The 13,082-nt window shown below is 50.0% G+C and overlaps 2 protein-coding genes across 7 annotated transcripts; one reads left to right on the top strand and one right to left on the bottom strand.

Annotated features, from left to right (window-relative positions):
- The first annotated feature begins 3,934 nt into the window (after positions 1-3,934).
- On the top strand, positions 3,935-10,620 carry SLC25A35 (solute carrier family 25 member 35). Of its 5 annotated transcripts, none has more exons than XM_054688859.1 (7): positions 3,935-3,960; positions 4,411-4,778; positions 6,459-6,855; positions 7,709-7,774; positions 8,218-8,370; positions 8,713-8,847; positions 9,015-10,620. In XM_054688859.1, exons 3-7 carry the CDS (start codon positions 6,481-6,483, stop codon positions 9,186-9,188), a joined length of 903 nt encoding a protein of 300 aa, XP_054544834.1. In that variant the 5' UTR covers positions 3,935-3,960; positions 4,411-4,778; positions 6,459-6,480; the 3' UTR covers positions 9,189-10,620. The 5 variants fall into 5 exon arrangements, with proteins under 5 accessions (XP_054544834.1, XP_037349756.1, XP_037349755.1 ...); XM_037493859.2 differs by lacking the exon at positions 3,935-3,960 and adding an exon at positions 4,059-4,078; XM_037493858.2 differs by lacking the exon at positions 3,935-3,960 and having other exon boundaries at positions 4,210-4,778.
- On the bottom strand, positions 9,591-11,039 carry RANGRF (RAN guanine nucleotide release factor). 2 transcript variants are annotated; one of them, XM_037493861.1, is made up of 5 exons: positions 10,833-11,039; positions 10,637-10,753; positions 10,258-10,414; positions 10,085-10,170; positions 9,591-9,860 (listed from the first exon to the last, which is right to left on the bottom strand). In XM_037493861.1, the coding sequence occupies exons 1-5, from the start codon at positions 10,907-10,909 to the stop codon at positions 9,737-9,739; spliced, it is 561 nt and encodes a 186-aa protein (XP_037349758.1). In that variant the 5' UTR covers positions 10,910-11,039; the 3' UTR covers positions 9,591-9,736. The 2 variants fall into 2 exon arrangements, with proteins under 2 accessions (XP_037349758.1, XP_037349759.1); XM_037493862.2 differs by having other exon boundaries at positions 10,279-10,414.
- Between the last annotated feature and the right edge of the window lie 2,043 nt (positions 11,040-13,082).

Here is a 13,082-nt window from a genome sequence, read left to right as displayed (position 1 = left end):
GGATAGGTGGCCCAAACTCCTGTCTTCCAGTTACAGAAACACCACTACATACCCCTCAGAATGGCTGAAATTCAAAAAATCTAACAATACTAGATATTTATGAGGATGCAGAGTAAAAATTCTCATTGCTGATAGGAGTGCAAAATGATACAGCCACTTTGGAAGAGAGTTTGGCAGTTTATTACAAAGCCAAACACAGTCTTACCATTCAATCCAGCAGTCATACTCTCAAGTACTGACCCAACCAATTAGAAAATTAATGTTCATTAAAAACCAATACACAGGGGGCCTCCCCAGTGGCGCAGCAGTTGAGCGCTGGGTTGCAAAGCTGCCCGCAGCCTCTGCAGTGCCGGTTCAATCCCCGGCTGCTCCCTGGCCACCGAGAAGGGTCCCACATGGCGCGCAGACCTCTCCTGCCGCCCGCTGCTCCCCTCAGCAGTGTACTTCAGTCCTTCTGCCTGCTCTGCTCCCCGCTCTGGCTCTGGTGAATTCTCTCACCCTCCCGCGCTTCTGACTGTACCCAGTGCTTGTATAAATAAATAAATAAATAAATAAATTAAAAAAAAAAAAAAAAACCAATACACAGGGCCTCCCTGGTGGCGCAGCGGTTGAGCGCTGGGTTGTGAAGCTGCCCGCAGCCTCTGCGGCGCCGGTTGGATCCCCGGCTGCTCCCCTGCCACAGAAGGAGGGTCCCGCATGGCGCGCAGACCTCTCCTGCCGCCCGCTGCTCCCCTCAGCAGTGTACTTCGGTCCTTCTGCCTGCTCTGCTCCCCGCTCTGGCTCTGGTGAGTTCTCTCACCCTCCCGCGCTTCTGACTGTACCCAGTATGTGAATAAATAAATAAATAAACCTTAAAAAAAAAAATACACAAATATTAATAGCAGTTTTATTCATCACCAAAAACTTGAAGCAACCAAGACGTCCTTCAATACATAAGTGGATAAACTGTGGTATATTCATTAAATGGACTATTATTCAGTGATAAAAAGGTATGTCCAATGGCCACCCCTAGTGGCAAAGGGGTTAAATTCTCATCGCTATCAAGCTATGACCAGCTACTGCACTGAGACTTGAGTTCGATGCCCAGTCAGAGAGCTGACCCATATCTGGCACCCCAGACCTCTCCTGTCTCGCCCGCTGCTCCCCTCAGCAGTGTATTTCAGTAGATCTGCCTGTTCTGCTCCCCAGTCTGTCTCTGGTTAATCCTCTCACCACCTCCCCATGCCTACACCCCAGTTCTTGTATGCATAAATAAATGAAATAAATCTTTAAAAAAAAGATATGTGCTGTCAAGCCATAAAAGACATGAAGCAAATTGCTAAGTCAAAGAGGCCAGTCTGAAGAAGCGTTGAAGCATGGTGACTTGATATAATTAACCTGGTGACCTTAGTAACAACCTTAGTCCCTGATACAACTCTTGCTTCATGTTAGACCATGTACTGCCATGAGGCAGAATGGACTTAAGGGGTCCCCTGACTACAGACTCTTTACTCACTCCTTGGTTTGCAACTATACAATTCACCTTTTGGTGCTGCACCTCCCCCTGCAGTGACCCTTAGGGCTAATGGCTTGCACCACGGTCCCTAGGTCCGGCTGGGCAACCAGCGCGCAGGCGGAGAACAGCAAAACCCCCTGAAGGTATACCTGCTGCACCTCCTCCTGCAGTGACCTCTAGGAATCCCTGGGTCCGGCTGGGCAACCAGCGCAGGAGGAGAACAGCAAAAACCGCCTGAAGACATAGATAAGACGGAAGCCTGTTGAAAGATAACGACCACCAGGAGCCACTACAGGAATGCTGTCAGCACGGAAACTTATCTCACCTTCTCTAGACCCACAAACTTTATTCTAATACAACTGTCTCTCTAAAATCTTTTCTCTTTCTCTGTTTAAAAGGTCATTGGTTTGCCGATTAAAAAAGAACATACGAAATCTAATAACTAGGCTGATTCAAATAAAACGTTACTAAACTCTGTGTATTAATAGAACTGCTAGCTTAATAATTTCTCTGTTGTATACTTACCCTTGTTAGTATTAATCTAAATAATAAAAATATTACATTGTGAAAAGTAAAATTCACCCGTGTTAATTAATAGTAATAGTAAGTAGTTAAAACAAAAAGTAATCATATAAAACAAAAAGAAAAATTAATAGCCTAACTACTTAGGAATGCGCCTGGGTCCAGATGTAAATCACTGCCCTGTCAATGATAAGCTAAACCTATAAACAAGCTGATTTCTTCACTGATGTTCGCCATTCCTATGCTTTTAGAAAACATATATATACTGGTCACCAACTCAAATAAAATTACACTCAGATTTTCACTCTTGAAGTGTGTCTGTTTGTCATTTCTTTAACCGAATCCCTGACCACCCTGCGCAGTCTCTCAACCCTGAGACGGCCTCATCGCTCACTGCTGTGCTGGTCCGCGGCATTTTGGTATGTAGCCACGTCATATCTGATCATGTACAGCTGCCAATGCAAACCCACCTGGAACCTTATAGAAACTGAAAGTGTATATAAGCCCCTGACATTCTACAAAGGGGGCTCAGCCTTGGGATACGAATCCGCTGAGTCAACACCAGTGCATTAAACTTGCTTATTAGCCCTGGTGTCCACTTTACCTTTGTGCCATATAATTGCTACATACCTTATGATCCCAACTATATGACATTTTGGAAAAGACAAAAATATATAGATAGTGGAAATATCAGTTTTTACCAGGGAGGCGAAGTACAGGGTTCTTTTTTTAAGGGTAGTGAGACTATTTTATATAATATTATATTGCATTTGTCAAAAACCCTTAGAACTTTATAGCACAGAAAGTGAGGCTTAATGTACGTAAGTTATAAAAATCCATTTAGGAGGTTGAGGAATCCCAAGAAGGAATACAGAATGTTCCCAAATCCTATAACTTCAGTCCAACCTTGAGATAAATACCCCAATAGAGTGACATTCTATAAAATATCTGACCAGTACTCCTCAAAACTGTCAGTCATCAACACAAGAAAAGTCTGAGAAACTGTCAAGAGTTAAGAGGAGTCTAAGGAGATGACAATTGAATATAATGTGGTATCCTGGATGGGATCCCAGAATAGAACTTAAAGCAAAAATGAAGATCTGAATAAAATTTGGGCTTTAGTTAATAATATATCAATATTGGTCCATTGATTGCAAAAATATATCATATTAATGGAAGATGTTAGTAAGGGAAACTGGATGTGGAGTATATGGGATTCATAGAATCTTTACAATTTTTCTGTAAATCTAAAACTTAAGTTTATTTTTTTTAAAGATTTATTTATTTATGCATACAGGAACTGGGGTATAGGTCAGAGGTGCAGGAGGGTAAGAGGATTCACCAGAGACAGAGTGGAGAAGAGAACAGGCAGACTGACTGAAATACACTGCTGAGGGGAGCAGCGGGACAGGACAGGAGAGGTCTGCTGTGCCATGTGGGTCAGCTCTCAGGCCAGGGATTGAACTCGGCTGATAACTTCACAGTGGCTGCTGATAACTTCACAGTGCTGAGACTTAACCCCTTGAGCCACCAGGGCGACCCCTAAAACTTAAAGTTTATTTTTTTTGGGCCATCTGAATATTAAAGATAAGAGTTAGCCAGAGGTACTATGAAGGGTAAGGAAAAATGTCAGGCTTTTCTGCCCTCCCGCCATCAGGATAGATGATGGATCCTTGCGGTCCTGAATGCATGCCTGATGGCAGGCATCTGGAATAGGGTGTGGGCATAGGTAGATGGGATTCACCTGGCTAAGACTGTGCTTTTTTTTAAGGGCGGAGTCACAGGGACGCCAGCAGAAGCCGAGAGAAGTAGAGCCGAAAGAGAAGCCGAGAGCAGAGAAGCCAAGAGAACGCCAGAGAGCCCAGACAGAGTGAGGATTTGCTGGGGTCTGGGAGAACTGTCAGCCTCCTGGCCCCCCAGGGCCCCTGCCTGCCATGTACCTGGTAATCTAAAAAAAAAACAAAAACAAAAAAAAAAAAACCCTGCAAAAGCCACTGAGGGCTCCAGAACGCTGACTCCTCCTTTATCCTGTCTGCTGAATCATAGAAAACCTGCACTGTGGTATTCCCGACCCTACATACTAAAACTTATAATCTATGGGGTTTGTTAAAACAGGTTATCAGGCCCCACCTCCAGAGTTTCTGGCACAGGACTAGGGGACCTTTTATCTCTTACAAATACCAAGGTGCTGCGGTTGCTGCTCCAGGGACCACACTTTGAGAACCACTGGTGTAAACTCAAGGATGAAAACAATAATGAGCTCTGTCCCATCCAACCAGTGGAGGCATTTGGGGAGCATTCCTTAGAAAATTTTAGGAGACCCTTTCATAGCCCCTTTGAGAAGCTCCATTTTCTGCTCTACCTTACCTTCCTCCCCCTCTGCTTCATCCTAGGCTCAAAGACTTAGCAGAACACTGGTGAGCTACAGATGACTCAGACCCATCCCCCAGGATCACCAGGTAGTGATGGGCGATGGAATTAGAGTAAACAAATGCTAATCAGAATGGAAAACGGAAGGTAAAGGTTTGAGAAGCAAAGCAGGATGGGAGTGCCTGAATGTGAACTTGGAAAAACGTCAAGGTTCAGGAAAGACCAGCCTCAAGTTGAAGAACCATTTGGAAATCGCTACAGAAAGGAGGCAAGGACCTTTCAAGTGGGAACTGGATACATAACAGCACAGCGCCTTTACAGCTCTTGACTTTTCAGGAAACCTGATCTTTGAACACACGGTACAAGTCTAACACTTTCACTGTTCACTCAGGTATGTGCCATATATACTTGTGTTCTCATTTTCCCAAGGAGACTGGGATGTTAAATAACTAGCTTAAGGCCACCTAGCCGGTAAGCAGGAAGACCCAAACTGGGACTCTTATTATAAAAGTCTGGGAGCTGCCTCCAACATAGTGAATCTTGTGTTAGGCGCGGGTGAGGACCCAGTCAGGCAACCCGTTTTGTATCGGGGCTGCCCTATAACACTTGTACTTCGTCCTTCCACTCCAGATGATGCCTCCTATGGCCCGGTCTTCTTTCTCCAAGCCTTCTCCCTTAACCCCTTCCCAGCTACTGTCCCCGTCTCTTCTCAAAAGCTCTTCCATGACTAACCATTACGAGACTCATTAGCAAGGAAGGAGTCAGGACCTATCCCACTGTAACAGGGTGGTGTTTGGGCTGCCCCTCTCCCTGTCCTGTAACACCACCACTGGCTGGCCCGGTGTAACCCAAGCCCAGTCATATGGGGGCCATTAAAATCCCCACCTTGGCCTGTCCGTTCTTCTCTGGGCTGCTGTGAGGATCAAAAGAGCAGAGCGTGGGCCGGGATATGGCTGCGCCCGCACCGTGCTCCAGGCCTCCCTCCCTCCGCGCCTGCAGCCAGCCACACCCGTCCCTGGAGCCGTCTTTCCTCCGCCTCAGGAGAGCCGTCTCGTCCAGCAGTTGTGTCCCGTCAGCCCCAAGGGACGGCCGAGGCTCCCGGGCTCCCCTGGCTCGCGAACCAAGCAGGGCGTGGACCTAGAGCTGACAGCACGCCCCGCGCACCCCGGGAGAGACGGCGAGGGAGGGGCGCCCTCCGCCCGCCAGGGGAGCAGTCCGCAGCACCCCTCGGGGCACCTCTGCCTCCGCGCCTTTTCTCCGCGCCTGTCCGGGAACCTAGAGTCTAATCTCTTCTCCCCGCCAGTGATCCAGCCCCAACGCCCCGGGTCCCCTCCCAGAGAGCTGCGTCTGGGGCCCGCGCCCAGCGGCCGGGGCGGGGAGAGTTAATTCTAACCGCCCGTGAGCGGGTTCCTGGGCCCGGGTCGCCGAGAGCACCTCCCATTGGCCCGAGAGCCGGCTCGGCGCTGATTGGCTAAGGCTCTCGGCTACTCTGCTCTCGAAGGTTCCCCATTGGACGCCGCCCTCCAATGACCGGAGCGTGGCGGCCCCGCCTCCGCAGGCCGCCCGGGCCCTAGCCGCTGCGGGCTGCCGCAGCTGCTGGGGACATTCATCCCCGGGCTGAGTACCGACTTTCTTCCCAGATCCAGATCTCGTTGCTGTCCCGGGGACGCCACCGGATCTTCTCTCGGATCCTTTTCCTCCTGGTTTTCTTTTTCCTCCCCCCGCGCCCCCCATCCCTATCCCATCTCCCAACTCCGCATTTCCCTCCCCTACTCCCCGGCCGCCAAAGACATAGCATCCCGCCTGCTCTCCTCCTGGCTTCTGCCCTTCCTTGACCAGCTAGCCCCTGGTGGAACCTTCTCGCCAGACTTTCCTAAACTATTTCTTCCCTTTGCTAGCCCCTGACTCCAAGGTTCCAGTTAACCCTTGACCTCTTGACATTTGACCCTGACTTTCTTGACTCCAGACCTCTAACTTCTTACATCCTAGAACCTGGATTGCTGAAACTGAGATCTCCCCCGTGATTTGTGACTCTCTGAAACTCACTTTGACTTTCTTACCCCTGGGCCAGTTCCTGCTACTGCTACCTCACCATGGACTTCTTGATGAGCGGCCTGGCAGCCTGTGGCGCCTGTTTGTTCACCAACCCACTGGAGGTGGTGAAGACCAGGATGCAGTTGCAAGGAGAACTAAAGGCTCCTGGCACCTACCAGCGGCATTACCGAAACGTCTTCCATGCCTTCATCACCATTGGCAAAGTGGATGGCCTGGCTGCCCTGCAGAAGGGCTTAGCCCCTGCCCTTTTATACCAGTTCTTAATGAATGGCATCCGGCTGGGCACCTATGGGCTGGCTGAGGCTGGGGGCTACCTGCACACAGCCGAAGGCACCCTCAGCCCTCCCCGCAGCGCTGCAGCTGGGGCCCTGGCTGGGGTCATGGGAGCCTACTTGGGAAGCCCCATCTACATGGTGAGAAGAAGGGTCTTGCTTGGGGCCTTCAGAGCAGATCTTTGATCAGCGTGGGGGCTGGGTTTTATAACCTCATATTGAGGTTGAAAGTGGATTTGTATAGGGGAGGTTAGGGAATTTGAGTAACATACTTCTACATCAGAGTGTGGCCATCAAACGTCCTGGTCATTGCAGAATTATAATCTCATAGTCTACCTCTCTGATGTAGGTGGAAGGGTTGGTAGCCTGAGACCCAAAGAGGGGAAGTGACCAGCTCAAGGTCATATAGTTCTTTATTGCAAAGACTAGGCCCTATTTATTGCTCCTACTGGAAAGTCACTGAGAGGCATTGAGTTCCATAGAAAGAAAAAAGGTCTCACTCCCAAGCTGTGAAATTCAGGGACAGTGACCCCTCCAAATTCAGTTGGACACATGGGTTTCAGGGACTAGAGAGCAATTTTTGCAGATTCTGCAATCTGCCTCACAATCTGCCCAGATCTAATGGGAACCGGGTTTTGGTGGTGGCTAGAAATCTAGTTGAGAATGGGAACTCACATGAAAGTCTGGATACCCAGGTCTTGCCTAATGTGAACAATCTTAGGAAATGTTGCCTTTCTCCAACCTCTCCATCCCCCACACCTAACCCCAAGAGAAAGAGAATGGAGAGGGGGTGGGGTGTCTTGTAGTGCTAGGCGATCCATCCCCCTGAGGCTAGAGCCAAGGGATGCAGAGTCTCAAGACCAATTTGTTAAGTGGGAACAACAATAATTATCAGATTAAAAGGATATTTGTTGCTTAACACCCTAGAGGAAGTGTTTCTAAAGTGGGAGGATGACCAATGGACCATTGGCTGTGTTAACTCTCTTTTCCCCAGGTGAAGACACACCTACAGGCACAGGCAGCCTCCGAAATTGCTGTAGGACACCAGTATAAACATCAGGTAAGGGTTTTCCAACCCTGTTGGAGTCCCTGCCACTCCCTGAACCACCCCTATTCCCATCCCCCCACCCCACTTTCTGCCTGTACTGAACTCCACCCCAGCCATCACGTTGTCTAACTCATCAGTTCAGCCCCACTCTTATCACTGGAGTCCACCCAGACCCTTTTTCCCACGATGGTCTCGTTTCTCTAGTCTTCCACACCTGTTTCTCCTGCCCCATTCTCATGACCTACTAATGCACCCTGCCCCTATTCTGGATGCGGTGAGGAAGGGAACAGGTGTGGTAGGCAGCTGGGGCGCCACATCCTTGCTCCAAGCCCACCAGGAACTAGTTATTTAGACAGTGGGTGCCTCCTAATGACCCATCCTTGGTAGTGTTGGGAGGTTGCAGCCCCTGATGCTGGGATAACTGAACCCTGCACCCATGGTCTTCCCCCCATCAGGGCATGTTTCAAGCACTAAACGAGATTGGCCAGAAACATGGCCTGGTGGGGTTGTGGCGTGGGGCTCTAGGCGGCATGCCCCGAGTTGTCATCGGTTCCTCCACCCAGCTGTGCACCTTCTCATCCACCAAGGACCTCCTGACCCAGTGGGAGGTACTGCCTGGGGAAGGGGCGGGGTCATTCTGGGAGTGTGGGCAGGGGAGGGCAAACTGCAATGGGCCCCTAAAGGGGATATTCAATATGAGGGAGCAGCAGGAGTGCTCTGGGGTCACTGACTATATCCTTCCCACAGTTCTCTTTTCCCTTCCCCTTGAAAGTATACCAGAGCCCGTAAGGCATTCTGCACCTTCTCCTTTAGTGTTATCACACTGTGTGTAACTATTAGGTGGACACTCCCTGCATTACTAGCTCTACACTGTATCTCCAGCACAGGGATAGTCCTTTCCTAATGATTGAATGATAATGACTGACAAAGCTTTCTCCCCTTCCCTTTAGCTATTTCCTCCCCAGAGCTGGAAGGTGGCTCTGGCAGCTGCGATGGTGAGTGGCATTGCCGTGGTCCTAGCCATGACACCCTTTGATGTGGCCTGCACAAGACTCTACAATCAGCCCACAGATGCCCATGGCAAGGTAAAGGAGTGCTCTGGGATATGGGAGGGAGAGTTGGAAGGGGTGGGGAAAGTAGATTGTGGTTGCAGGCAAGACAGCCTAAAATGCAGCCTGCAGAGGTGAGGCCTCTGGTGGGCTCTGACAAACTCCTTCCCTGTGCTCTCCTTCCCTCTGCAACCTACTCTCAGGGCCTCATGTACCGGGGGATACTGGACGCTCTGCTGCAGACGGCTCGGACAGAGGGGATTTTTGGCATGTACAAGGGTATAGGTGCCTCCTACTTCCGCCTTGGCCCCCACACCATCCTCTCCCTCTTCTTCTGGGATCAGCTGCGCATCCTCTACTACACATATACCAAATAATAGCCACTCTTCCACATGCCACCAAATCAGCACTCCTTGGACACTTCTGCCTCAATTTCTATGTCCTGGTGACTTCTGACCAGGTGACCTTTCATCCATTTGAGGGAGACAGCCAACTCTACTCCCCATCTGTTTTCTCAGGGCTGAATTACTACAAAGGTAGATTCCCTCCCTTCCTTGCTGTTGCTTTAAACCTTCCCTACCCACCTCTCTGATTATTTCACAACCCTCCCTCAGGGATGAATCAGTCACTCCAAAGTGTATTTTTTCCTTTTCTCCACTGCCAGCCTTGGATCCCTTCTGATCCCAGGTATAACTTTAAACTCCCCCACCCCCCAAGACCAAAGGAAATTGGGGCGACCCTGGTGTCCTGTTAGAGTCAAAGCACAGAGATTATATTGGTTATAAAGCAAATTTATTTCTTCAGAGAAGATGTGTCTTATGTTTATGCATGAGGGAGGAATTAGGGGAATACATCCACCTCCTTGTCCCCCTTGCAGACTGGGGTCCCCATGTCTTCAGCAGCATCATGCAGTGTTTCAGCATCTTTACTGGGGACCAAAGATGTTGGGATCGTGAAGGGTCAGACTGGTCACCAGCTGTTCAAAGTCACCCAGGTTCCAGGGCATTGGTGACAGATTTTCAGGGCCAAGAGGTGACCTATTGTCAGGGCTTGGGGGTGGGGGAACAGATAGAGAGAGAATATCATCCAGGTCTCAGGTCTGGAAGTTCCCACTTCTTATTCCCTGGAAGACCTAGGTATCTGTGACCCCAAACCTCTGGCCCACTCCTGCTTCCTTGGAGAACCTCACCAGCCAGTCTCCCTGTTCTGCCCCTCCCAGTTGAGTGTCCTGGGGACCCCGTCACGAGCTATGTGACCTTTCTGTCCTCCTTACGGGGGCTGATTGAAGGTGAGCAGGAGATCAGTCTGGTACTGGGGCAGCCGCAGCAGGGCCTGGTGCAATGTCACGTTCTTTGCTACCTAAAGGAATCAGAGTCTGGATACTTATGTGGTCCCTTGGGCCACCCCTTTCACCCCTCCAGGACATCTCACTCCCCTAGCCCTCACCTGCTGGTTTTCTTTAGCTACCTGCTGCTTGCCAGAGAGAACCCAGGCTTCTTGACAGCAGTCTCTCAGGGCTAGCTTCTCCAAAAGGAGGGGCTGCACAGCCTCCACTTGCACAACCCTAGCCTCTTGCACCCCTCCAACATCTTCAAAGTGGTATCTGGAGTAGGGGAAGCAGAGTCAAGAAGGGCATCTCTCACTGCCCCACCCCCGCGCTCAGCATCTCTAAATTCTCAAGTTCGCACACTTCAGGCGACACGCTGTTGCCCTTGGAGTTCTCATTGCCCAGGTTAACCGTCCAGCCCCAGGCCCCGCCCCCACGCTCCCCCCTCCGCGCCTTTCCCTTTCTCCCATTAGCCACTCGCGGGCCCGCCTCCCTCACCGCGCTGCTGCTTCGCCTTGCACGTGGGCCTGCAGCTCCAGAAGTTCCACGATCAGGCTCTGGTCCGTCCCGCGATGGCAGAAAACTTCTTGGTTGTCTGGGACTGGTCGGAGGTCGCTGGGGACAGGCGAAGCAGACCTTGGTTGGCCCCGACTACTTCCCGCAACCCGCCCGGCGGGCGCCCCAGTCTTCTCACCTGACGTCAATAGCCCCGGCAGGGAGCGTAGCAGAGAAGGCGCCCCCGAACAATGGATAGTCTCGCGTAGGCTCCATGGGCCTGAGACGGGGGTATGAACTTCAGAGAGGTTTAAAAGAACCCCGCATGGGACCACGTGACATTACTTCCCCGCGATTTGAAGCGGCCACCGCAGCCTCTGGCTTCAGCAACCCGACCCTTTAAGACTTGGCCCCACCCAGCGATTGCGTTGGCCAATCGGCGCCCGCGCCTGGGGGGCGGTGCCCAGGGTGCTGCTCCGGAAGCCGTGCTCTGGAGAGGGCTTGGGGGCGGGACTGCGGGGGTCGACCGGGAGTTCAGGCCTGGGTTTGGGATTTGTGAGTGACGGGTGGTCTCTCTCGGACGCCGGTCTCCTTTTAAAGGGGCCGCACCTTCCAAGAAGGCTGCCTGAGACCCATTTTAGGGGAGTAGTTCCTCCACGGGACTGATGTTTAGGTGAGGTCTTGAGTCAGGGGAGAATAGTTTTCAGGGTCTCCCCGTGTAGTCCACGAGGCTTCTGGTCAGTGAATGAGCTGCCAGACCGACCGCTAATTCCAGATCAGATTCCCGGATCGGATGTGGGGGAATTAGGGGAACAATGGGGCCAGGTGTGGAGCCAGGTTAGGATTCAGCCCTCACACCTTTCTGAAAGTGAGACCCAACTCAGGGATTAAATATCTAATCCCCCTCAAATCTTCACCTTGGGAAGGCAGCGAGGGCATGGGGAGGAGAACCATTCCTCCTCCACACACACACCTGGACGAAAGCAGGGATTAAATCTTGTTTTTCTTTTATATATATTTTTAGAGTGTTCTTCAAGTTTCAGTTAAAGTATATTCTCCCAGCTAATTTCTCTATTCATCTTTGATCCCCAGCACCTGGGAGAGTGTTTAACATGTAACAGAACCATTATGTATTGTTGAGTGATTAAATAAAACGAATAACGTGTAATCTGGAACCCTGGACACCACCCATGCCCACAGGAGTCTAGATGTCACCTATTTCCCAGCCTAGAACTGAGCAAGAGGATTCTCATCCTGAGGCCATGCCATCCACAGTATTCCAAGTACTGACCATACTTTATTATTTTTTTAAAGATTTTTAAAAGATTTTTTTAAAGATTATTTTTTTAAATAAAGATATTTATTTATGCATACAAGAACTGGGGTGTAGGCCAGAGGTGCGGAGTAGGGGGTGAAAGAATTCACCAGAGACAGAGTGGGGAGCAGAACACTGCTGAGGGGAGCAGCCTGCCAGTCAGGAGAGGTCTGCTGTGCCATGTGGGATCAAACTCGCTGCAGTGGCTGCGGATAGCTTCATAGTGCTGAGACTTAACCCCTTGCACCACCTGGGAGGCCTATGACCATATTTTAGGACCCTAATAATTTTTTGACACTGGGGCCAAGGAGCACATATTTTTTGGCCACTTAACTTTGCCAGCCCCTATGTGAAGGGCTAAAGATACAAAGTATACAAGGAATAGGGGAATAATACTTTAAGTCTTAAAGGTTGACTTAGAGAATTCACCAGAGATTCCTAGGGGTATTGTCTCCAGGGGAATATCAGGAGCAAAGAATTGGAGATGAGAAGGCATATTTCTGGAAATGCAAATATATGAATTTGGCAAGGGGTGTGGTGGAGAATGGGTAGCAGGGAGCTATGAATGCTGAGATTGGAGAGGTAGTCATGTGCTTGGTTTTTATAGCGCATACAAAGGAACTTGCATTTCTGACTTCTGATGGCTAGAGTCAGACTTTCTATGAGTTTCATTTCCTCATCTCTAAAGTATAACAATTAAAGGAGCTATAGGTGTAGCTGAATTTAAATCTATTTCTGGACAATGAGAGTAGACTTAGACTAGGTTTTATCCATGAGCAAATCTAAGGAGGGGATCCCTTGTTCTCTCTGCTAGTTGCAATACCAACTCTTAACTGCTTTGTGAATAATCAAGCAGAGAGGGAGCCCACAAGGACATAGACAGGCCCTGGCACTGGGCACAAAAGGCAAGGGCCTGTTCTTACTAAGAGGAGGTCAGACTAGGTTAGGAAGACTGAGGAAGAAAGTCCCCCAATTTCCTTATTTTGTTTCTCTGGAATGTTGGAACTCATGCTCTGCTATGAACTTTGTGTAGCTCAGGACTCCTGGCACACCACAATTCTAGAGCTCTTAGGCACAGGTTAGGTGGGCTCTTCCAGGTAACCTCCATGAAGTAACAGAGGTATAGGGCTAGTC

Source organism: Talpa occidentalis, unplaced genomic scaffold, assembly GCF_014898055.3.
Source record: "Talpa occidentalis isolate TD23 unplaced genomic scaffold, MPIMG_talOcc4v2.1 talOcc4.7, whole genome shotgun sequence".
In the NCBI taxonomy this organism is placed as follows: domain Eukaryota; kingdom Metazoa; phylum Chordata; class Mammalia; order Eulipotyphla; family Talpidae; genus Talpa; species Talpa occidentalis.
Note: the sequence above shows the minus strand (reverse complement) of the source record. Positions and strands in the feature narration are given on the sequence as shown.